Source organism: Lycorma delicatula, chromosome 1, assembly GCF_047948215.1.
Source record: "Lycorma delicatula isolate Av1 chromosome 1, ASM4794821v1, whole genome shotgun sequence".
Lineage (NCBI taxonomy): Eukaryota > Metazoa > Arthropoda > Insecta > Hemiptera > Fulgoridae > Lycorma > Lycorma delicatula.
The window spans coordinates 134550227-134577390 of record NC_134455.1 but is presented as its reverse complement, the minus strand read 5'-3'; the positions used below and the strand labels follow the sequence as shown (position 1 = coordinate 134577390).

At 29.0% G+C, this 27164-nt stretch overlaps 2 protein-coding genes across 2 annotated transcripts in view; both read right to left on the bottom strand.

Moving 5' to 3' along the window:
- Positions 1-15666, bottom strand: part of LOC142317647 (uncharacterized) — a 134286-nt gene extending 118620 nt beyond the window's left edge. The window contains exons 1-4 of the mRNA XM_075354202.1: positions 14993-15666; positions 12092-12179; positions 10805-10951; positions 7261-7386 (exon numbers count right to left, since the gene is read on the bottom strand). Coding sequence (XP_075210317.1) covers positions 7261-7386; positions 10805-10951; positions 12092-12106 — 288 coding nt within the window. The 5' untranslated portion in view covers positions 12107-12179; positions 14993-15666. The remainder of the gene's footprint in view (positions 1-7260; positions 7387-10804; positions 10952-12091; positions 12180-14992) is intronic.
- Positions 15667-21574: 5908 nt separating this feature from the next.
- LOC142322490 (putative cytochrome P450 6a23) overlaps positions 21575-27164 on the bottom strand; it is a 30331-nt gene continuing 24741 nt past the window's right edge. Inside the window, exon 6 of the mRNA XM_075361630.1 lies at positions 21575-23809. Within this exon, the coding sequence (XP_075217745.1) occupies positions 23640-23809 (170 nt within the window). The 3' untranslated portion in view covers positions 21575-23639. The remainder of the gene's footprint in view (positions 23810-27164) is intronic.

Sequence of the window (27164 nt, the reverse complement as noted above, 5' to 3'; positions counted from 1 at the left end):
CATGTGAAACTTTTCTCACCAGTATGAATGAAACAATGTCTTTTTAAAGTAGAGTTCTGAATAAAAGATTTTTGATAATAATTACATGTGAATTTTTTTTCACCAGTATGAATAGGCAGGTGAAGCATTAAATGAGATTTATGTCTAAAACACTTATTACAAACATTACATTTTAAATTTTTCTCACCAGTATGAACAAGCAGGTGACGTGTTAAATTAGATTTATGTCTAAAACACTTTTTGCAAACACTACATGTGAAATTTTTCTCACCAGTATGAATAGGCAGGTGACACTTTAAATAACATTTCTATCTGAAAGACTTCTGACAATAATTACATGTGAATATTTTTCCATCAATGTGAATGCAGATGTGTTAATAAATTAGATCTCGCACTAAAAGATTTCTGACAGAAATTGCACATGAAATTTTTCTCACCAGTGTGAATGTGGATATGATTCGTTAATGTACATTTTTCTCTAAAAGACTTCTGACAATAATTACATATGAATTTTTTCTCACCAGTACGGACAGAAAGGCATTGCTTTAAATCATTATTCTGACTGAAAGATTTCTTACAAATAAATTTTTTTTCATTGGTATTATTCAACAAGTGTTGCCTTAAATTGTCACTGCACCTAAACAATTTCTGACAAATTTTACACATAAATTTTTTCTCATCATCATGAATGAAACTGTTCTTTAAACAATCATGATTACTGTATCTACGTTACTTAAAAATGAATTTAAGCACTCATCATCAAAGTGTTTTCCTTTTTTTTCTATAAACTGAAATGTTCTTTCATCAAGAACTGTTCCTTCACCATGATCCTGAAAACCAATTATTACAATATGTTCATCCAGTAAAATGTATATTTTTTACAAAATTTAGGTTACTTGAATCTCATAGATTTAATTGTTTTTAACCCCTACGTATAAAACCCAAATTGTGAAACTTTAAATTAAAATCTAAAAAAGATTATCATTTCTCAAAATATTACAATTTTACAAATTTAATAGAAAATAAGTTAAATAATATTTGCTTTTTACTAAGTTTGTTTTATAAATCATATTAAAAATAAGTGATGGGTAATTCTTCATTTTAGTTCGAGAATTCATTTTTAGTTTATGTTCCTCAAAATGACCAAAAGAAAGCTATTTAATTGAAATGTAATATGACATTTGGGTGAAAAAAAAACATGTCTCAATGTTGAACCCCAATGAGGAGTCTTACTTTTAAGACTTTGGGGGTTGGTATACCCATGACCCTAAACTCTAAAGCTTTCCTTCCCACTACAAATGGAGCTGCTGAACCTTTTACACAATACACATACAAGCACTTGGTGCCTTATGAAAAGCAACCGTAACCCAAACTGGAAACTATCGTCAGGACGATAGTTTCCTGATTGATCAAAACTCACTATGTTGATCCAATGTCCTCTGGGTATATCCAGTTGTATTTAGCTTTAGCCTCTGTACGCATGGGCTCTACACAGGTGATATTACATTACCCCAGTATTTGTGAAATAAAAATTAATAAAGAAAGAAAATCTTATGGTTGTTGGTTGTCCATCTGAAAAAACCACCAATATTATAGTCTTGTGAAAAGACTTATCTTTATCTGACGAGGATAACATTACCCAATAAACTAATAATTTAAATGGCAATAAGTCCTACCTATAATATACAAACTTTAGATTTGTAGTACTTTGGAGTAATCAGGAAGGTTTCATAAGGTTTCGCATTTCCTGATAATGGGTTTAAGTGTTTCTCCTAACAATGTCAGGAAACTGAGAGACGGATCGATACTGACAGAGACTTTTAGTGATGAGCAGAGTAGATTGCTTTTACGACTGAATAATATGAGCAGTAAATGTGCAGAATGTCACAAAACCTTGAATACTATCTGAGAAGTAATTTTTTAAGGGGATTGTCTGTAGATGGACATTAGTGAGATTGCCAATGAACTTTGTCCCCAAGGTGTTTTTAGAGGTGAAATGATTTATGAAACATCAGTGGAATAGAGGAACCTACTCCCTCTATAGAAAATTTATAATATAATAAATCTAATATAAATTTTCTAAAGCTTGAAGAGCTCTACATGAATCGCTACAGATAAGGATGTGATGATGTTTTGATTTAATGATATTCAAAGCCATATTGATAGCATACAGTTCAGCACTCTCAACACTTGCAATACCAGGTAGACCAAACACATAAATTCTGTCAATTACAACAAAATCGCATCCAATGGCATCATTCTGCTTCAATCCATCTGTTTATATTAATGCATTTGGTGTCTCAGATAGAAAATAGTAAAATATTTGCTGAAAAATGAGGAGTTGTAATTGTAATGGGTATCATGATTTGACTTCCGGAAAATTTTGACATATCTTTGCGTTCACATCCCCCAGACCACAAAACCATCATCAGTTCAAAAGTTTATATATATATATATATTTTCACTTTCTTGTGGACACAATAACTACCGCAATTTTGTACCTTTCTTTCTTTTTCCTGTTTAGCCTCCGGTAACTACCGTTTAGATAATTCTTCAGAGGATGATATGTATGAGTGTAAATGAAGTGTAGTCTTGTACATTCTCAGTTCGACCATTCCTGAGATGTGTGGTTAATTGAAACCCAACCACCAAAGAACACCTGTATCCACGATCTAGTATTCAATCCGTGTAAAAATAACTGGCTTTACTAGGACTTGAAAGCTGTAACTCTCGACTTCCAAATCAGCTGATTTGGGAAGACGCGTTAACCACTAGATCAACCCGGTGGGTTGCAATTTTGTACCTATCACTTTCAAATTGATACATAAAATATAACGACTCAAAATCTCAGTCGAGTTTGCTAATGGACTAAATCAAACCATCGGAGTGGAAATGGGGGGCCTTTTTCGAAAAAAAATATCACTATAACTTTCTTATTAAGTAAAATATCAAATTCATTTAAAGTTTCTACTATTCTTTGAATAAGTGCCTAAAAGTTATCTAAGTAAAGTTTTTTGATATCACCAACCATTCGCCCAAGGGGTGGAAACAATGGGGTTTTGAAAATCATACCTCCCTTAATAGGCACAGTATCAAATTGGTTTAAAGTGGACATTAGTCCTCTAAACATTACCTAAAACTTTTGTCTTGAAACAATTTTTGATATGAACAACCCTTACAGCAAGGGATGACAAAAATGTTGCTGAAATTGTAAGAAGATGGGGCTTGTTGTATGCTAAACATGTGAAACTTTTTTTCACATGCAACCATTGTTGTCGTATTGAGTAAATTTGAAGTTTTTCAACTTTAAGCTGGAAATCTTTTTTATCCCCTACTTAGCACCAGTGAAATCTACCTCCGCCTTCCGGTGTGCCAAAAGGGATTTTTTTTTATTGTATGTGGTGAGGTCATAATTAAAATTTATGGTATTGAGTCTTCACAGAGGATATGAAAATGGATAGGTTGGGAAAATAAAAGATGTGTCAAAATTTAAAATGGACATTAAACGCCGGGTATAGACATCCATTGATGCTATATTACGTGGATGATTTTCATAACACTGGAAATGACGGTTTACGAGGACTGCTTTAAGAACCAGGTGATCTGGTTGTCCTTTAAGACAAAGCAGAGTAAGATGCTAGCAGCTGGTCCTGCCTATTCCTAGGATGATCCTAGGTCCTGCCTAGGTAAGATGATGTAGAGCGTCACCATTATTGTCATATGTTGGGAAGACTTTATGGTAACTTTTCCAATTTGCTCTTTCAACAATCCATCTCTATGGTCTTTTGTTCACCATGTGGTTGGCTATTGTAATTGGTTTATGGTCACTGCTGTGAAAGTCGTCACAAACAGACTAATTAAGGTGAGGGAGCAAATTTGGTAAGCATAAGGAGAGGTCAATGTTGGACAAAGTACCAGTCGATGATGAGATAAATGTTTATGATTTATCATTCAGCAGACATAGGTCCGCAAGTCCTGTCAGACTATGTTTATGATATCTCCTCAAGGGCAATAGATTGTTGAGACCCATGAAATTTGGTGTGCATTAAAGTCTCTTACTATTAACGAATGAGTTGGAATTTGAATGAAAAGATTTTGTAAATCTAGTGTATCAATCTTAATTTGAATGGGACAGAGATCTCTAAGGTGACTGCAAGGATGTGCGTAGCTAGTGGTACCTTTGTAGCTGATATCTCATCTTCCATGAAGATAGCAGCAACCCCTCCACTTTCTCTACTGTCTGTGAGACAGTCATATCTCTCACAGAAACAGATTAATTCAAACCATTAAAACTATAACATATTAAAATATGTAGTCATAAATATTAATAAAATAAAATAAAAAATTTTAATATATATATAAAATTAATTATAGGTGATTTAGTTTTTCTTTTTAGAATTTTTAATTAACTTCTGAAGGTCTGGATCAGGGGGTTCCTCAACAATATCCTCCAGATGGTGGGGGAGATTTTCAAAAATGGGAAGTCTTAGATGATGATCCAGAATGGGTGTTTGTGTGGAGTCCTTTAACAGGAGCTTACTGGACGGCTTACTGCCACCCACTCCTAGCAGTAAAGGCAAAACTTTAGGGACAAGAGCTTTTGGAAGTATTCCACTAATGTTGGTTTTGCTGGCTACAACTACTGACTTCTTGTTCATCTTAGTTAGCTCTGAGATAGTGATTGTGAGTGAAGCAACTTGATCAAATAAAATCTGAACAATCTTTTTTTAACTCGCTGCAGGATCTGCACTGTTCATTACCCGTATTTTCAGAGGCTTGTCTTGATGATGCAGAGACAAATGAGAGATCTGGTTTAACCAGCTTACAAGAGTTCAACAACTTTTAATACTTTCTTCATGTGGCCAGAAAGGATACCTTCTCTCAGTACAAATTTTTAGAATTGCCTTCTCATCTTTGAAGGTTGGCCAATCTCTGGAGCGAGTTGAATTTGATCCACTGAAGTTTGCACATTTTTCATCTTCACGGAAGTAGTGTTATTGTGACCTTTAGCACGATCAAGCATATTTTTTCAATCTTCCAGCAATGTGTAGTAGTATGAGCACAATCATGACATTTGAAACATCACTGTGGATTGGGGATGAAAGGTCGTGCTCGAATTGATAGGGAACCTGCTTTTTCTTTTTCTGGTGGTAGGCAGGAAGGTTGAATGTTAATACAAAGAAAGATGTAGGATCTTCTATTCCACTCTGGCGTTTCATTATTTGCTTCACCTCTACAACACCTTAGAGATGAACCTAATCTGCTACTACAGTAACATTAATCTCAAGAAGTTCCCAGCAAAATTTTACTCTAAGGCTTGTGTTTAAGGTTTTCTGATATGTCGTGTTTATTTTTAAGCTGATCATGATGGTGAGGCATAAGGGAGACCGTCTTGGCTCATCATTAAATTTTTTATTAATACTGATCCATCTCTTAATTTTTTGATGTTAGTCGGTGAGCCACTTGATCCCGTTACCCAATTTGGTGATCAGGAAAGACGAGACCTTATGAAGGAACCTAACTTATTACTTTGCATGAGTATGAATCTAATATTTTAAAAATATAGACAGGATGTGTCACAATTTACATTCCCTTCTACATTACTATTATCTTTGTCAGACAATACTGATCAAGGCATTTTCACAAGACTATTTTTGGTGGTTTTTTCCAGATAGACCACCAACCACCATAGTGTTTTCTTGTGGATTACTAAATTTGGTCTCACAAGTACCAAGGAAATACAGGACCACCTCTGCAGAGCCTAGAGGTGGTCCTCTAACCTCATACAGAGGCTAGAGGTTAAATACAACTGGGTTTGCCCAGGTGCCCTGAGGACGTCGTTCAAGACTCGCTACTTAGAGCTATTTACTCATAGACATGATATTTTCCAGCTTGGGTTGCGGTTGCATTTCGTAAGATGATGCAACATCACTAAGTGTAAATGTAAGAAGAAATAGTGTAGGATGTTATTGTGTAAGGATGTTGTAATCTGTGTAATGTATGTGAATAGTGTAAAATGTTCTTGCATCTTTGTATGTGGTGGGAAGAATAGCTGCAGAGTCTAGGGCCGTGAGGATGCCAACTCCCAAAGTCTTAAAGAGTAAGACTCCCCTATCCAGAGTTTATAGTTCCAGATGTCATTTAAGTAAATACAAAAGTACAATTCCAGCTGCCACATAAGGAGGTTCATCAAGCCCAACCATAGCTCAGCAATAACAAGTCTTGTTGGTTCTCTTGTTTGTTCTGACTGTGAGAAGTGTCTTTTCTCTCATCTGATTTACAGATTTTCAATGACGAGATACATAATCAGTGACGAGACTGTTTTATGAAAACAAATTAAAAATATCTTTTTAACTTTAAAAATAAGATTTTTTAAATTAAAAAGTATAAGATCTGAGTAAAAAATAAGTTTCTTTACCTAATATTAGAAATTTTTTTATTACTCAAATCAAATTTATTGAAATGTTATTTTTGTACAAAGTATACAATTTTCTTTAAAGAATGATTTTAAAGCAACAAAATTTATTATTTTTTAAAAGAATTTTAAATGTAATGATACATATTAAAATATTTTCATATTCTACCTAATCATCTCACAGTGTCAGGAACCTCGGCAGACAAACCGCAATTCCTTCAAAATTAATATAATTTTTTCCTCGAACTTCTTTATAATTTTTTTTATTATTAAAACAAAGGGGAAATTCCAGTGTTTTTGACACAAATAACTATATTTATTAAAAACAGTACATATAATTCAGCAATAAATCTAAATAAAATTTTAAAAATTCAAAACTCCATTAATTAAACTAAATTTCACAATTTTGATATCACCTAAAGTTCAAAAATTTACTGATGGAAAACTGCAATTGTTTCTGTCTAAATTCCTCAGCTAATAATAAAAAGTAATTCTATAAAATAAATTAACACTCTTAATTTAAAATCTTTCATTATAATTCTTTGTTTCGTTTAACATTTATTTAAATACTTATTAATATGAAAATAAAAAAGTAAAAAACTAAAATGTTTTTCTGACACAAGTGGATGTATATTTGCATGAATCCATAATAAACACAGGATTTTAAAAAGAGTAGGTCAAATAATAAATTGACTGTTTGAAATAGTTATTTTCATTAAAAAAATCATTATTTCACAACTTAAAAGTAAGTATTTTAAATACTTACAATAAATGTAAAGCTCTTAAAGTGATGCATTCATTTTAAGTAGGGCTTTAGTTATATAATAACAAAAAAAAAATCTTACCATTTCTTCAATTTTTACATCAAAGTTTTCTAATTTAACGGAAGGAATTTCCAAATTGGCAGGAGCCAAAGAAATATCACTGCTCTCCATATGAAGTGGATCTTCTTTTTGTGGTTCATCACCATCCTTCAACATAAACAGAAGTATTTCATAAAGCTGTATAATATGTTTCAATTTATCAGTTTGTCACAAATTATGTTTTACATCCATGTAAATGGCTGATACCACTTTTCGATGTACAAAAATAGATAAAAGCAAATTTGGTTGAACAAGGAAATGGAAAGACGAAAAACATTCTTTGATACACTTTTGTATGTGAATAATATATGTCAAAACATATGAAACAAATATGTATTTGGAAACATGCCACAGATGAGAAATGTACAATAATTAGTAGGTGAATCATAAAATAAGGCATTCATTCATTAAATTTAATAAAAATGGCAGAGTTATGCAAATAAGATAATGATGCATAAGAATAAAACTGCCAACTTACTATTTTGTAAGTTGGTGGTTTTATTTTTTATTGTAAAAACATTTTTTGATCAATTTTGAGAACTTTTATCAACTGTCAGGTAGCATCAGTTTTTCAAATTTTTTTTAAACACATTGGTACTTTTTTAATGCACATGAGTTTTGTACAACAGAAGTCCCTGCTGACCAATATTCAAATTTTCATTGGCGCATTATAGTAAATGCTCGTATAGGACATATGTAACTGGTGCATCAGATAATCCAATAAGAAAACTCGATGCATCAGAAGATCCTTAAGAATATTTTTAAACTCTAAGAATATCTGAAAATGGTTACAATGAGTTGTTAAAATCACAAACAAGATAGAGAAGATTACTGAGTGAAACAGTAATGACTGACAGACTCAATTTCTACTAAAATGAAAATTCAAGGAATTGTGTCATTTCTGTTAAATGGAAATAGTCTAAGAAACTTTGCAACAGTTTTACAGGAATTCAAGAACTAGTTCTTCAGATTATTACTGAATTATGTAATGTTGCATATAAAGCTTACAAGGAATATATTACAATTTAAAACTTTTAAAGTGGTAGCGTTAAAGGTGTTAATTTCTGATTATTCATTACGGTTTTATGCCTCAAACCATTTTACTGACTTGAATAAAATACATAATACTATGTGATGAAAGAGTTATAATGCGTTAAGTTAATTATGAATATACTTATGACAAGATTGCATTAACAAAGATTTTCACCTTATGAGTTACTAACTAAGAAAGAAAATTATTGCATACTACAATAATGAGAAAATAATCAGTGGATGGTGAAAGCCAGCTGTCAAGTGATCCCTTATACTACAAGGTGTAGTATTACCCAAAAACCATTTGTAGGGGTGGGGATGAAATTTAACAAAAAAATATTTTTTTACAAAAGTTGATTACTTTATTAATATTCACAAAATTAAAAATAAAAACTTAATTATGCAAAATCTGGAAATGATTTTGTTTTTCCTCTAGTATCAACCATCTTTTAAATTGAAAATTTAACAGCATCAATGCCCCTACTATAAAAATATTATAGCCAAGTTCAGTGAAAATCTGTCAAATAGTTCTGGAGATAGCAGCCAATATGGTTTATAACAAAATATCTTCATTTTCTGGTTAACATCTACAATTTCACTCAATCTAACTTAACGTAAATCCAAACTCCATTTTGCTCACTTATACATATGGTTTGAAATAGAAAGTATAAGTGTTTGCATTACTTTTCATTCAATTTAATTCTGTATAATTTTATAAGAATATAAGTATTAATAAAAGAAAAAACTAAATACACAAGAACAGGAGATATTTCATGGAAGTGATAAACATTATGCTTTTATACTCATGACATAAACTTAATTTTTAATGGACTTGAATACTTCTGACTAAACTTTTTATCTGAAACAGTGAGTTAATTTACAAAATTACAAATGCACACACAATACACGATGCACAATAATACATCAATTTTTATTACATCTCTAAGTCAAACTAGATAGGGTTAAAAAAAGACAGATACAGTCCTTAAACATCACTGGTATGAATTCAATTAATTAAAAGTGACAAATATATGTTACATAAACCTTTCTTTTAAATTTACATTTAATTTTTTTTTATTATCATATACATAGAATGTATTTTTCAAAACAGCTTTTAACATAAGATGATAATTTCAACTGTTATAATCCCATATGTTAATAATCCCAAAAATAGGATAGTTTGATCTAAAACATGATTTTATGATAACAAATAATGTAATAATCCTCAATGAGTAGTAAATTAAATGGCAAGAAATAAAGTGTATGGGCCCGGTCCATACCCATAAAGACAATGTCAATGTACCCAAAAACTGGCCGCCAAATATGACTGTCAACTTTTTTGTAAGCTGCCAAGCTATAAGCTAATGTTATGTCTATTGCTACCAACAATCAACTACCTTCATTATTGGATTTTGCCTGGGAAGGGGGGAACTGCAACAAAATGAACAGATCAACAAACAAAAGAAAATATACTGACTATTACACAGAAACAAAGAATATCAAATAAAACTGTTAAAGGAAAGTTGAGCTGAATGTGAGAAATTTATTATTCGTGGCAACAGCAATGAACATTTTAAAAACGCTGGTGAAACAACTGGACAATGTGCCTAGGATAAAAGAAGACAAATCTACACATATTAAAAAATTTTATAATTTTTTTCACTTTTATAACTAATAACCGTGGATCTAGCTCTCTACTATGTAAGAAATATTTTACATGAATAGAATCAAATGCCTGAATAGAAAAGACAAAGTTCAGATTTGCTGGTTACTTTGAATCAAGAGTAAAAGAATTGTTAAAGACATTAGCAATTTTAACTCTGAAATGTCACGCGATTCTGTATTAAAAAAAATTACAAACCTTTAAATTGATGTCAATAGAGTGAATTTTTTTTTAAAACACTTTTATACAAATATATGTATCAGTTAAATAATAATTACTCTCTTGCAATATTGGCTCTTAAAAGGCTGTTCTAAGTTTCTAAATAGTTCAGTGTTACTAAGTATGTGACAGCATGGAGGGAGAACACTCAACAGATACTTACAGGTTGCAATAAGGCCTTAGATAACTTAAATCACATATTACTGTCCAAAAGCTGTACTACTATGCATTGCTGAGAGTTGTTATGGTGGTGCAAGAGATGTGCTACAGGAAAAATTAAAATTAATGATTAAAAAAATATATATTAAAATTAAAAATAACAGTTTTCAAAAAATTAAGACAATTTATAGTTTAAACAAGTTTTTCAATTAATGAATTTGCAATTGATGGGCTTCCAAAGAAAAATTGAAAACGTTACTCCTTTATAGAAAATAGAGATACATAAAACATACAAACATATCAATTTAATGATATATATTACCTATGTTTTTTAAGAATAGTGCAATAGTTGGAATTTGGAATTATTTAACTGTTTTTTAAAAAGTTTTAAAATAATTCAAATGAATGATAAAAAAAGGTACAAAATATTACCAGACTGTAACCAAAACTTACTTGCTCAGATGTCAAATCGGCTTCTGTCTTAACTACTGGTACAAACAAAAATTCCATTTCTTCCACTTCATCCTTAACTTCTACTTTAATATCAGAGCACAATGGTTCTCCATCCACAAATGAATCACTAATTATAGTGTCCATTTTCTGTAAAAGGAAATAAATTTAATTTATTCTTTAAACACAATCACAATAATGTTACTTTCATAATAAACAGTGGATAAACATAAATATAAAATCACTTGACTTCTGACTGCTGTCAGTTTTTTAAATCAAATAAAAATACAAATTTTTAAGAGCGAAATGAAATAAACAATAACGACAGCTATGGTAGCTTGTGCGCTTACTTGTTATATAAGAAGATAAGAAATGCTTCATGCTGTACAAAAAAAAAGTAAAACAGGTTTGAGTTAATTTCAGAGTAAAAATTATTGGATAATACGTGACAGGGTCTAGTAACATATAATAATCATCCATGTGAAATTCTATAAATCTAATGCCACTGAGGTCTAAATATCATTCCTACACAATCAAAAATTCTCTTAAAAACCTTTAGAAAAATAAGATCATGAAACAGGCATAGGCTGAACACAATGTGCTGATGGCATAAGTTTAATGTACATGAATAAGTAAATAAAACAGAAAATAGAGCACAAAATTTAAATGAAATATTATATGTCAATTAAGGTATCAGACACACATGTATTTATGCACAAAATAATGGCATACTGGCTATTCAAATATGTTTATTATAATAAACATGTTTGTTATAACAAACATTCATAGCTAACGATCACAACCTCATCACAAAAATCTACAAAATAAATCACAATTACATGCAACTTATAAGATTTAAACAATTCACTTACTAACTGACATAACATGTATTTGCACCACAAGCCAAGTATTAGGATTTAAATAAGTTAGTTATTACTAATAAAAGAAGTTATTAAAAAATCGACTTAATTTATAAAAGATACTGGTAATCAATAAAAAAAATCCAATAAGCCTGATTCCTATGCAACAGTTAGAAACACATCTGATCAATATACCAATAGAACTTTGGGGGTATACCAAACTAATGTAACACAACAATTATGTTATTTTACATGAAAAAACTGGTGTGATTTCATTGAGATAGATATAAGTTAGAGTTTTTAATTTAAATAAATGATGGTCTTTGTGATTTGTATTTATAGGTGTCAAGCAATGATCTGGGATCCATATTTGAATCTTAGTTAACTTGTTCTGACATCTTAAAGAAGAATCATGAGATAATGTACTTACGACATGAATATCCATAGGTATTCTTTGAAAATTTTGATTTCTTTCCTTTATTTTGGTAAATATTTATGTTAAGATTTTTTTGAATTGTCTGTTCAAAACAAAAAAAAAAATAAAAAATAAATACTATAAAAAGTGTTCAGCATGGATAATTAAAAAATGCAACAGGTTACACAGTAAATAAAAATATGTTGCTGTTTTGTTATAGTCCAATCAGCTGGATTGCAAGTAAATAATTAAACTGAATAATTCTTTTATTCTGATCAATGCAATTTATAGATGACATCAGGAATGAATGAGTACAATTAATTATAAAACAAAAATATGAACATTATTTAAAATCCACATTAAATATTTAAAATATAAACATCTGAAAATTCTAAGTATAAAAAATTACCACAAAATAATTCGCTATTAAGAAAGTTTATTGAAAATTATTTTAGCACTTGGAATGGGATACAAAATTCTTGTTTTTTAACTTTTTTTATTATACTTTAAAAATTCATTGATCAAATAATACTGTTTCAATATAATCATAAAAAATAACATTATTATGAAAAGAAATCTACATAAAAGTTATGACTTTTTTTACCACCTTTTACTAAACAAAATATACAATTTATGTTGAATAACCTTATACAATTAGAAGAATTTATATATTTTTTTAAAGTCACATCTACATTTCCTTTAACAATAAAAATATTAAGATTAAATTGCAATTTCTTTATATCACAGAAGGAACAAATTCTTGTCACTGTATAAAATTTTAAAACTTTATGCATAGATGAACATTAAACACTAGAGAGAAGTTAAAATCTACACTTTTCTGCAATCTATTTACACAAAGGTAGGGATTCAAAATATACATCATTTTTCTACATTGTCAACTACCTTGCCAATGCACTAGGTCCAGCAGCCCACAAGTTAGTGCATTTTCCAAGAATGTTTTTGGGTAGTCAGAAAGCAACTTTTTCATAGCTTTCTGCATATCTTAAGTCTACAAAAATCAACAATTTCACAAAGCATCTTTGAGTGGCCCAAACAGATGAAAGTTGGAGGTAGCAAGTTCTGGGCTGTAGAAAGGGTGTTCCAGTATCTCAAAATTAACCTTGTTGATAGTTTGAACAGTGAGGTGAGCCGTATGGAGGTAGACAATTTCATGTAAAAACACTTTCTTTGACTACAGGCTTTATGGAACCCGAGCTCATCATGGATAATTTGATGGACAGAACCATGACTGATCTTCAAAGAAGAGACTACCCACATCGATGGTAACTCACCTATTCCCCACAACCATCTCTTGAGCTTCCTAAATCTTGACATTCCTGGTGGAGGTTGACTGGTGTCTTGCTCCTTCTTCGTGCATCACACCTGTACTGATAAGCATACCTGTAGCTTTTAAGCATCATGTTCCACAAAACATTTTTAAACGAAAAGCTGTGTCGCTGTACTGTAATAAAAGTCTACAATGAATTTCAGTCCCTTTTACATGCTCCGACCAAAGAAATAAGATCACTGATCCTTGTTCCTACTTGGTAAAACAGCTAGCAAAGCAAACATGTTTATACCGTAATAGCCAGAAGGCAGATGACGGAATAAGGATCGTACTAACTTGCGTATGGATGTGCAGAAGGAAAGCAAGCAACCTTGTTATGACAATAGTTGTGTTATGGTGAGAATGTAGATATGACTCATCCTTTTTGACCTTTTGATGATGGATATGGAGCAACTAGTCAAGCTTCAACTTGCCTCTGTTGACCATTATTAGAAATTGGGTGAAGTTGATTTTTTGAAAACACATCATTATAGGCAAATGAATCATCATGGAAGTGTTGAGAACTGTATTTTTAATGCTGCTTTTGAGATATAACAAATGTTGAATATGAAGCTAGACCATCAAGCCCGAATACAAAATGTTTATAACCATTCACGATAACTAAAGTTTAGTAATCAAGAAACTTAGTAACAAATTCAATATTTCATAACTATCCATTCAAACCACAACTAGTGTAAGCATGAGACAGTTGGCGGTCAAGTACAACTAACATTTTGAAATTGTTGAAAAACAAGCAAAACAAAAATGTTTTGCTTGTTTTTCAAAATGTACTATATAAAGCAATCTGCTTTTTGTAGGCAGCAAAGTAAAAAAGTATCTGATATCCTTCTTCAGCCAAGGTAATACTAATTTTATAAGCTGAATTATTAACAAATGATAAATATTTGATTATAAAATATTTAAATACACTGACAATATTTTAAATAGAAATTATTATATAAATTATTTACACATTTAATACCTTAGCACATTTGTATTACTATTATTTCTAGTAAATATTACTTTTATGAATTGATAAAATCAATATCCACTTCCGCTTTCATCCTTTAAATTTGAAATAAATGATTGTCACTCACAAACCTTTCCTGATATTTTAGTCAAATAAAACAAGTGTTTTGATTACCAATGTTAAGAGTACATCAAAAAATTTTTCATACATTCTATTAAGCACACAATTATGTAACCATCTTTACACAGATTAAATTATTTATTAAAAAAAGGATAAAAGAAAATAAGATTAATTTTTAGAGCAGCATAAGGATGTTTGTTTTAACGAACAAAATTTGTTTATTCTCGATTTCAAAATATAACTTTTGAAACAAATTCTTCACAAGTCTAACAGTTACTCAATGATCCAACAATACCATCATCTTTCACAACATGAATTCATTGCGAACAGGCTTACGATTAGATCAGTCTGATAATACAGTGTTACCCACATTCAAATTAAAAAAAAATTCTAATTTCTATAACCAATATTATTAGATTAATGCATTAATGATTAACAAGTGTGGTGTCATTTGACTACTATAAATAAATTTGTACTAGAAAAAAATTTCTGTACTTACTCTGCAATCCAAATTCTCGAAAGTAAGGTTATGTTATTGTTATTACAAACAGTATTATGGTATGAAAGGCAATGATTATGAAAAACAATTTTAACAGCTGAAAAATTAAAATATAGAAATTATTTACTTTCAGCATAAAACATGGAACTGGAGCGTCTAATTATTGAAAGATATTATTTTTAAAAAAAAATCATTATCGTTATAGATTAATGGAAAACATAGAATACTACTATGAAATTAAACAGTGATCAGACATGTAATAAATAATGGTAACAGAAACACTTATGATAATCAACCAGATTACCAATCTAAGCACTAACTACAAATAAAATTAAACGACATCGTATCTGCAATTAGGTTAACAACTAGAGTTGGCTATTAATTTGATGATTGTTGCTCAGATTCAAATACACTGTTCGAACTGGTAATGGGAAGAATTGTGAACGAGTCGTTCCTTTTACTGAATCTTCCGAATGATTTTACTGAACGAAAGAATAGAGAACAACAATGAATTTTTTTTTGAAGGGTGGGCTTTCAACAGTGACTTGGATAGGCGATAGAAAACCAAATCTTTCTCAGTTTCGATTCAATTTGATTCATAGCAATCTTTCTTATGGCTAGCTTGTGGTAGGGGATCCTCCTACCATACCAAATTCTAGGTCGCGTTTGTTTATTTTATATCCCAAACTTATTATGTCACCACCATTAATGTTTATTCAGAGCCGCCACTAGAGTCGGGCAACTGGGGCAACCGCCCTGTACCCTTGCTTAAGAGGATGAAACAAGATAATGTTTTATGATTAAAATGTATCAACTTGTATTTCTATGTAAAACTTAATTTTAAAGTATAATTGTAAGGTACACTGGAAAAATCTCATGAACCTTGATTTCTTGATACAACTTTGCTACTAATTGATTTTATGATCTACAAAAAAATAACCGTTTAATGTATAAATTAAAATATATTTGTTTTTATTAGTGTTCTATAAGTAGTTTTTTTTTGTAAAAGAATAATTACCTTTAAAATAATCATAAAATAATAATAAAGAAAAAAATAGTTTTTATAATACGAATTATAAGTTGGCAGTATGTAACCTACCAACAAAACTAGGCGCCAATTAGATTTTTTGTGCGGGTTGTTTTTGAGTTTTGTGTTTATTTGTAATGTTGATGATGTATTTTCAAGTGTTTTAGAGACGTGTGAGTTCGGAACGCGAAATATTTAGTGAAAAAGTAATTATAGTGCTTTTTACACAACAGTGCGACGGACGCGTGCTGAGCCACATTAAATATTTTTAATCACCATTAATTAGGTTAATACATTTATTTAGATATATAGTAATACGTGAATAGTTAATATAGTGTTATAATATATATTAAAAATAGAAGATATATTTTCTATTTTTTCTAGTATTTAGAACATTAGCGATGAGTACGAGTAAAGATCTTGATAATAAAATTATAAATTATTTAAGTATTAACCAGAAAAGAAAACGTGTCAAAAATAAAAAAGATGTAGAAAGTTGTCAAAAAGATAGTCTTTTAAAATATTTTTAATAATGAAGAAAACAATCTGGCTATAGCCACTATATTTTTTCATTCTTCAATTCAATGCAAGATTGGCAGAACATATTAGACGTATCAAAGATAAAGCAACAAAAGATCATTATTTAGGTGGAAAATTCCAAATGAGATAATTAATCACTTGACAAATTAAGTTAAAAATTAAATAATAAAAAAAAGTAAATATGCAGTTCAGTTAGACTGTACTACTGATAAAAGTCGTATTGAACAATTTACTCTAATTGTTTGAATTGTAAAAATGCCTGATGAACAAGAATGAAATGAAGTTGAAATTAATGATTATTTTATTGGTTTTTCTCCTATGCCAAGAAGTACACGGTTTTATTTATCAAAGGAATTATGTAAGCAACTTAAAACTTTTATTTCTTTGAACGATTGGCGTGGACAAGCTTAGGACAATGGGGCAACATGGTAGGCAAGAGAAAAGGTGTGCAAGCAAGGATTTTGAAAAAAAATCTGACAGCATTTTTTGTGTCATGTTCTATGCACAATTTAAATTTATTATTAGGTGATATGGATTCCTCGGTTCCTATGGCTATGACATTTTTGGAAGACTTTCAAGACTATATACACTATTTTCCACGTCTGCTTACAGGTGGGCTATTTCAATGAAACATTTAACGAATTCAACTCTAAAACCATTATCAGATACACATTGGGAATGCCGAATAAATTCTGTGAAGACAGTTAGATTTGATTTAGACAAAATTATAGCAGCATTAAAAGAATTAAATGACGTGACAGAGGATTCTTGTGTGAAAAGTGAATCAGATTCCTTACTTGAGCATGCAATTAATTTTGAATTTGTTTTATCTACAGTTATTTGGTATAAATTATTAACAGTCAATACAGTAAGAAAAACTGTACAAATACCTAATTGTGATTTAAGTTTAGTAACTAAGCTTTTAAAAGAGTTGATGAAGTTTTTAAAAGAATTTAGAGAGAATAGTTTTTAACATCTAGAATGGAAGCAAATAATATTTGTGAAAAAACTAATATTTCAAACAAATTAAAAACAGTAAGAATAATAAAACTTAAACATTTATTTGATTATGAAGGTGCAGGAGCAGATGAATGTATAAAAGATCCAGAAAGAAACTTCTACAGAAATTGTTTCTTAGCAATAATAGATCAAGTCATATCTTCATTACAAGAAAGATTTGAACAAATTGAGAATCACATTAATATTTTCAGTTTTCTTTACAATATTCCACTATTACAAACAATGGAGGATGACCAACTTAAAAAGGTTTGCATGGATTTAGATTTAAAATTAAGGCAAGATGATAATTGTGATGGAGCCGATTTATACGAAAAAATTAAAATTTTTGTTTGATCTGTACTAATGTTGAAAATGCAATACCAGTACAGTGCTTGAATATGCAGAGAAATATGCACAACTCTTTTCCAAATCTGGCCATTAGTTTAAGAATATTATTAACAATTCTGACCAACATACAACATGATAGCACAATGTTGTTCATAATTAGTATCGTTCATTTTTGTAACGAACAAAAACTCGTTTCATGAAGTTTGTTTACATCTCACATGGCAACAGTAGACTAAAAATATTAATTCCTAATATAAATCAGCTGTTCATATAACCATATGTTTACTAGTAACTTTTCAGTGTTGCCACTTTGGCTGACAAAAAAAAACTAATATCATTACTTTATTTAAGAACCTTCTAAAATCTTTAAAAAAAATGTTTTTTCACTGTTTGTTTTATAATTATCGCAATTTTGCTTAAAGTAATTTTTGAAAAGTTAAGTTAATTATTTTACTCATTAGTTTTTTTTTAATACTTAGTTTATTTTTCGAAAAATGGCCCAGCAATTTCAGATTTGCTCTGGGCCCTGCAAAAGCTAGGGGCGGCCCTGTATTTATTGAACATTCAGCTAATTTATCACTGCTTGATTATAAAATATTTATATTAACTCTCTGAACTGAGTTAATCTTAAACAATTAAATTTTATCTGTACACACCAAAACACATTTTTTTATGTTTAATCACAAACTACAGTGAAATGAAGGCCAAATAATTTTTTTTTTAATTTGAACTCGTAATAGTATTTATATCAAGAAAATGTACCTTAAACTAATTTCACTAAATTTATACATGACAAAATGAATGATTACACTGATACACATAATTTTTTTTCCCAGCATGGTGATACATGATTTTAATTTGTTTTTTGATGCTGAAAACGAATATAAGAAACTTTCTATCACCCACCATTTTTGAAAAAGTTTTAAATTTTAATTATAGAATTTTTTTTTATTTTTCAACATATAGTTAGCATTTTAAGCTCCTGTATTTTATTTTGTTAGCTCATTTTTTATTGTGTATATTACAAGGAGAATAAAATGACTTGGTTAGAGATTTAAACTAAACAAAAAATCAAGCTGAACTGTTAGGATCAAGACTGCAAGGTGGGAATTTAATTTTAAAAAATACAAAATTTCAGGCTTTCGAAGCCGACAAAAAGAACTTTCTCAGTACTTTATTGATGAAAATAATTTGGTTTATTGCACAAATATTGATGAGCTTATGTTGCACTTAGGACAAATTCATAAACCTGAGGACTGGCGTCTTTTCATAGATTCATCCAAGTATAGTTTAAAAGTGGTTCTACTACACAACTATAACAAATATTCTTCGATACCAATCGCTTATGGTATTAATTTGAAAGAGACATATGATGCAATGAAAGACGATGTTAAAAAAATAAATTATAAAAAACATAGCTGGAACATAATTGGTGATTTGAAAGTTATAGCTATTTTGTTACACATGCAGTTAGGCTATACTAAGTACATGTGTTTTCTTTGTGAATGGGACAGCCGAGCTAGTATGTTACCAAAGAGTGGAAGAAATAAGACAACTTACTTCCAGATAGGAAAAATATTATTCACGAGTCCTTAATTGAACCAAAAAAAATATTTTTACCCTCTCACCATATCAAGCTAGGATTAATGAAAAATTTTATAAAGGCAATGAAGAAGGATAGTTCCAGATTTTTGTACATCAGGCAGAAATTTCCAAATGTAAGTGAAGGAAAAGTTAAAGAAGGAATATTTGCTGGTCCTGAAATAAGAGAGTTCGTCAAAGATGATGTATTTAATTCGATGTTAAATAATGTAGAAAGTGCAGCTTGGGATACATTTAAAGATGTTTGCAAATATTTTCTGCAAACAAAAATCTGACAATTACCACGATATTGTTAATCAACTTCTTACTTCATACAGAGCTATGGGAAGCAATGTGTCTTTGAAAATACATTTCCTCCACTCACATCTGGATTTTTTCCTGTAACACCTCGGAGACATAAGTGACGAACATGGTGAATGTTTCCACCAAGACATTTTTGGTGATGGAAAGCCACTATAAAGGGAAATGGAATACTAATGTGCCAGCCGATTACTGTTTGACATTAATTCGGCACATGCCTGAGGCTATTTATAAAAAAAAGCATCAGCGAAATCATTCTAACACAGGTATGGCTAAGCAAAATTATAAATTCTACAGATTTTAACTATATTGTCCTTTAATTTTTTTTTTGAAGTGTAATTTATTTAAAACTAAGGGTGATAGAAAAATTGTATTTACAGATCTGTAATGTATGCAAAAAAAGAATTTATCACACTTAGAGAAACATTAAAAAAACTTTTTTTGCCTATCAGTGCTATTATACATGACATAAATAAATAAGCTGACATCAATGTCAAATTGTACAGGACAAAATCAATCATTTAAAATAATATAGCTTGTACCGTAACTTATTTTTGAGCGATCCATTCATTCCATCTTTGTTTTTACTTTCTTACACAAAGTAAAGGAAGTATTGTGATCATGAAAAATTTTGGTTTCCAGATTTCAATGGTAATATCCATTTTGACTAGTTTCGACATGGCGTCATATACATACGTATGTATATGTATGTACGTATCTCGCAAAACTCAAAAACAATTAGCCATAGGATGTTGAAATTTTGGATTTAGGACTGTTGTAACATCTAGTTGTACACCTCCCCTTTTGATTGCAATCAACTGAACCAAAAGTATCCAAAAAAAGCCCAAAATTAAAAAAAATATGGATTTTTTACTTTTTTAACTGCAGTAATAAGTCCTCATTGAGAGCTTTTCAACGATATATCATAAGTAGTACTTATTTTCATTGTTCCATAGTTATAGCTAAAAAAGATTTTAATTAATGAGATATGAGTATTTGGATCTTACAAGGGGAAGGCACATCGGTTCAAATCCAACTTCTTTCCTTTTTTTTTTTAATTTAAATATATTGATTTATTAATAATTATTTAACCTCTGATTGTAAAAAAAATTTTATAATAAATAATAATTCAATAACAATAAAAAAAGTATGAAACAAAATCAGAAGTTATTAGTGAAATAAAATTTTATATACTTTTAAAAATGTGAATATATAATTTAATAGGCATACAAGGAAGTCATGTGGTGTTCATATCAGACTTTTTAAATACGTGCCCTATTTTAACCAATAAATAAGGAAATTGTTAAGTGAAAAAAGGAAAGATATTTGTTTGTCATTGCCATTTTAATTTAGAGTTTGAGTCACAACATGAATCAAAAGTATGTAACCCTTCTAAAAGATATTAAATTGTATAAAAAAATTACTGTTTGATAAAATGTCAGAATATTCAAGTGTATTAATATGTGAACTTTTTTTACATACATACTGAATAAACACTTTGTCTGTTTTTTACCAATAAAAGATTTATTATCTCTCTCCTAACTTTACTCAAAAAAAAAAAATAAACAATAATTTGATGCCAGAAGGAAGACAACAGCACCAATCAATGAATATGGCAACAAAGGTGATTGAAGATAATATTAAATAAATGTCAAATCCCCAAAAGTGGAATTGTAACAGCTAACTAACTAAAAACCATAGCATATTTTACACATTGTAGAAGAATGTATTCTAAATTATTCTAAAAATTTTAAATAAATCTAAACTTTTATATAAATACAATCTTTAATATATAAATTAATACAAATAATATAAGTAATAATATCTGAATACAAATCATCTCTTCGAATAACAAATAAAAACATTTTATTATTACAACTGCTTTATCAAATAAGCAAATATACTGAAGATAAATTTAACAATTCACTAAAACCAAGCTATTATGCAGTGAAAGATTCATCAATTATAATAAAAAAAGATACTTCTTACCATGAGCATACAATAAACTTAACAAAATTAGTTTATAAAAGTTACATGGATTTTACAATCTTAGATTATAAATTAATACTCAAAGCACGTAATTATTATAATTTATATGTAAAACCAAAGAATAAATACTTAAAAACCAAAGTGCAGTATTAGAAATTCATAATCTGCAGGAAGACTTGATTTGAATCATAATCAAAAGAAAAAGCAATTTTTTTCAAAGATGAGTATTAGATGCAATGTTCCTTATATCACAAATATAGACTATAATAAAATGTATATTACTGCAACTGAATTACTATGATTACAAAAAATAAATTTTCACAATCTATAAATTATTTAAAATTTTCTTTAATTTTAACTGGATGTTTGTATGTATATCTTAGAAATGGCTGGACCGATCGATTTGGTATTTTATCCGTAGCTTCTATCTCTCATAGCAGTGTTAAATAACTAGGTCACAGATGAACATTTAGGATCAAATTTAGATTTCAGGATCAAGTTAGTCAAACTTATGATATTTGAATAATGTTTTGTCCATATAGACTAGAATTCTAACCATAATGTAATTAATTATTATTCTGATTTAAAATTTTTCTTTAATCTTCTCTCCAATTAAAATCTTTAGTGTTCCATTACAGCTAAATAATTTTTGGTTGAATAAAAATTTCATATTTCTTTTGTTTATCTTAAGTTTCAAAAAAATTGAAAAAAAAAAAAATGAAAATAGTTGGTTAAAAAAACCATAGTTTGGTTAAAAAATTGATAGTTTGGTTAAAAAAATTGTGTAATCATCTAAAAACAATAAAAATAGATAAAGAACAAAAACATTAACTCAAAAAAAAAATGTTCTAATCAGAAAATGATCAAATAAAAAGTCACTATAGCATGAATTCCCAAGTAAAATACCATATTTCATTACACTATGCAGCAAGGTTTAGTACAATATTATATTTTATTGATAATAAAATATAATGCATGTTCTCTTAACAAATCTAACCTGACTGAAGGCTCTAAGTAAATTTTAATTACCTTAAATAGAACAAAGATCCCTAAATGTATACATAAAACCATAAGCTAAATAAGTGTATTTTTGAGATTGTTACCAAAGATCAAATACTGTCATGTACAAATTCTGTATGGAATATATTGCTTCCATGCAATTTTCTAGATACTCTAGGAATAAGGAATAATAATAATAATGATTCATCATTTTTATACAATTCAAAATAACAGAAAGCTTGTTGGCTTTGTTAGACAATTGTTTTTAATATTTTAATCACTTCAATCAGTGTAATTTCGAAGTATGTAAATGATTCAGACAGTTTTTGTTAGTAAAGTAATTCAATTTTTGTAATGCCAATTAATTTTAATAATGTGTTATTTTCCTAAAAATAAAGATTACTCGTTAAAGGGTGATAATTCATCACAATTGAGTTTTAATAATATTAAAACTTTATTATAATTAAACTGCAAAAATTTCTACGAAGGGTTATCAAAATTAAAATATAGTAAAGTGTATGTTGCTTTGGGAATACTGGTAGGAAGGAATGGTTAATATATAGCATAACAGCTATCGGGCACCAAACATCATATTCTGTGGCGATACCTATAACTACTTCTTCAATATACAAATAAACAGATGAATAGCTGAAAGGTCAAGTTAAAACAGGAACTTGCTCCAGTCGATCAACAAAAAATAAATGATCAAAGTGAAATAGCAAATATTGCAATAAAAAGTAATACTTATATAAGAATAAATCTCATGAATAAACTCAGTAAATGTTTTAAATAATACTACTTTTTTAAAATATTGAACTAATTTTAACAGCTTTTAAAAACTGTTTATTTCTGACGTTTCAAAATTTTTAATTTAATTCCATCCTTTGGCGTTGTTAAAATTGATTTTGCACTTAATACAATTGGAACTTGTGTCTCAGGTATTTGATCAAAATTATAATTAGACAATAACGTTGCAAGACCTGTTTTAACCTGAAGAAGTCCAAATCGCATTCCTGAAACCAAAAAAAAACATGTTTTAATTTTTTAAATCTATACTATATATAAAGAGGAAGAGGGTTTTTATTTGTTACAGATAAACAAAAAAAATACTCGATCAATCGCAATAAAATTTTTATCCATGTTTCTTGGCATAACTGAGAATTTTAGATATATTTCATTTGGAAAAAAAAAAATATATAATAATAGTGGAATAATATTTTTGTAATAAGGGAGAATTGCCTGTTGAAGCACAAACTTTAATGAATTGAATTAATGAACTGTGAACTCTTGAGTCTCTATCACTGTGTAAGATGGGTTTGATCTGAATAATTCAAATCAATACAAAAATAGTAGAATTAAATTTACATTAAATAAATCTTAAAAAATTCTGTTTAACAATAATAGGCTTCCCATGGGGACTGCCTGTGAGGTTAGAGTGGTGAGGTGATACAAGAGCCATGTGCAAGGCTAGACCAATCATCAAGTAACAAAGAGGGTGCCCTGAGGGATGCTGTTTTGGGAGATGCAATGGGGTGCTCTTATAAAATATTTCTGCAAACAATTCTGGTTTTCAAAATTCAAACGGGGTAATTGTTAGTAGGTTGAATGTACTTGTATACATATGTATATATAAAATTTGTCTGTTTTTTTTTGTTATCGCATCACATGAGAACCAACTAACTGAATACTTTCAAATTTGCAGGATACATTCGTATTATCCCAGGGAAGGTTTCAAGCTGTCAACCAAGGCCCTAGCTTCGTTGAAGGTAAGATGTTTAAAAATATTCGTTCACTAAGGAAAAAATAGATCAATCCTTTTACTTCATTATTATATCTCTATCATCATGGCAAAGAAATAACTTATAAATTTTTCATCGTCAAAGGTGTGATACTTTAGTTACCACAGCTACATTATCTTGCATTTTGTAATGTAGTTTCTTTTCCAGGTTTGTATAAAACCTGAATACTAAAATTATTATTTATACTAAAATTATTTTTTTGGAAGTATTTAATTTTTTTTAGATCTTTTTCAATTTTTTTGAACAAGCTTATTTGGTTTTCCTTTATTCAAAAAAGTTTTATATATTTATTATTTTAATCTAGTTTCATCCATTCTACATAAAAGATTATAAAACTTGCATCTTCTCATTGTATGGTCTATTTTTTCAAAATTTTAGTAAATTTCTGCTGATTTTTTTTTTAATTTATAAATTCATGGATTTTTCTTAAAATTCATTTTTCAACAGATTCATTGCTAAGAAATTCTGTAGGTCTTCCGCATTATATAATTCTTCTGTTTTTAATTTCATTTTTTTGGTTAATGATTATTTTGTTGTAAATATTTCTTCTAAGATGTTAAGCCACTTCCATTTTTTGTATTTTGGTTTTTATTCCTTCTTTTTCTGAAATATTCTGGGTAATTATTTCACCTAAATATTTAAATTTTTTTACTCTTTTGATTGATTCTTCTTCTAAAATTTCCATTATTTGGATTGTACTTTTATTATTGAAAAATTATTTTGTTTTTTCATAGACCAATTTAATTATCTAATCTTTAAATTTTGATTTCCGCATCTCTAATGTTAACAGATCATCAGCAAATATCATAACTTTATATTTAAAGAATTAGATTTTGTTCCCGATTTTTATATTTTTGTTTATTTTAAGTATTTGGATTTTACTATTCCTTTCTGGGAATTAATTTTTGAAGAGTGCAATTGAACAATATTCATAAGAGATTATTGCCATTACTCACTCTAGTTTTTATTTTAAATGGTTCAGAAATTCTACCTAAAAAATTTAGTTTTGAATATGTTTCTTTTATCATATTTACTGTTATATTATCGATCTTAAATTTGCTTAATATTTTAACAAGAGATTCTTTATGTATTAAAATCATAGCCTTTTTCAAGTCTACAAAAATAAAATTTCTGATATCTAATTTTTTGGTTCTACTAAAATTTTCATTATTTGGTTTTACTTATATTAGTGGAAAGTTATTTTATTTTTTTGTATGATTTTGAATACTAATTTAGTTTGCACATTTTTCAAATTCTTGAATTTTTATTTTGGCCTCTAAATTTTTTTACCAAAAGTATCAGCTTTACATTTAAAGATCTTATTCGCCATTTTTATATTTTTGTTGTTCCATTCTGTGAATTACTAGTATCCTTTACGATGATAAGTCAGAATAGAGACTGAGTAGGAGAATGATTAAAATCAGGTGGCAAGATCGTGTAACAGATGATAAAGTATTAGAAAGAATACAAAAAAACAACTGGGAGAATGTTAAATGTAATTGACAACAGGGAAAGGAACTGGCTGGGACATTGAATGAGAAAGTAATATTTAATGGTAGATGCAATGAAGGGTTTGGTAAATGGAAAAAAAGGAATAGGATGAAAAAAATTTGAAATGCAGAATGGGATTATGGAAAATGGAAAATACGAAGAAAAAAAGATTGGTGCAAGTGGAGAATGGCCATGACAAGACCTGCCCTAATGACAGAAATGAATGAGTTTGGAAATTTCGCCAAAAAATTTAACTTTAAATATTTACTGTTTTAATACAAATCTTAAATGTTTTCAATATTTTTATAAGAGATTCTCTACGTATTAAATCATATACCTTTTTCAAGTCTACAAAAGTAACTATTAATTCGTGATTTCTAATTTTTTGCTAATGTAAAATGGATTTTAGATTTAAAATTTATTTTATAATTAACTTCTGGAGAATGGTTCATTTAGCTGATAAATGAACCAAACAAATTCTTCCTGCACACAATTTTTGTAGCTGAAACTGTTGAATATAGAATTCTGCAACGTCAGGGAAATTATTTACATTGAAATAATAAGAAAAAATGTTGGAAACATTCCAGTCAAAAAACTTTTAGTTAAAATAATGTTCCCAAAAACATTGGGCAAGTTAGGGTACAAATAATATCAATAACAAATGTAGTTCTAAGAATAGCCAACATAAAAATAAAATAAAGAGAACTGGTAGAAAACCTTGGGTTTCAGACGATATATTGCAGCTGATCGATGAACGTAGAAAATATAAGAATGCTAGTGATGAAGAAAGTAAAAGGAACTATCACCAATTAAGAAATGCTATAAACAGGAAGTGCAAACTGGCGAAAGAAGAGTGGATTAAAGAAAAGTGTTCAGAAGTGGAAAGACAAATGAACATTGGTAAAATAGACGGAGCATACAGGAAAGTTAAGGAAAATTTTGGGGTACATAAATTAAAATCTAATAATGTGTTAAACAAAGATGGTACACCAATATATAATAGGAAAGGTTAAGTCGATAGATGGGTGGAATATATTGAAGAGTTATACGGAGGAAATGAATTAGTAAATGGTTTTAT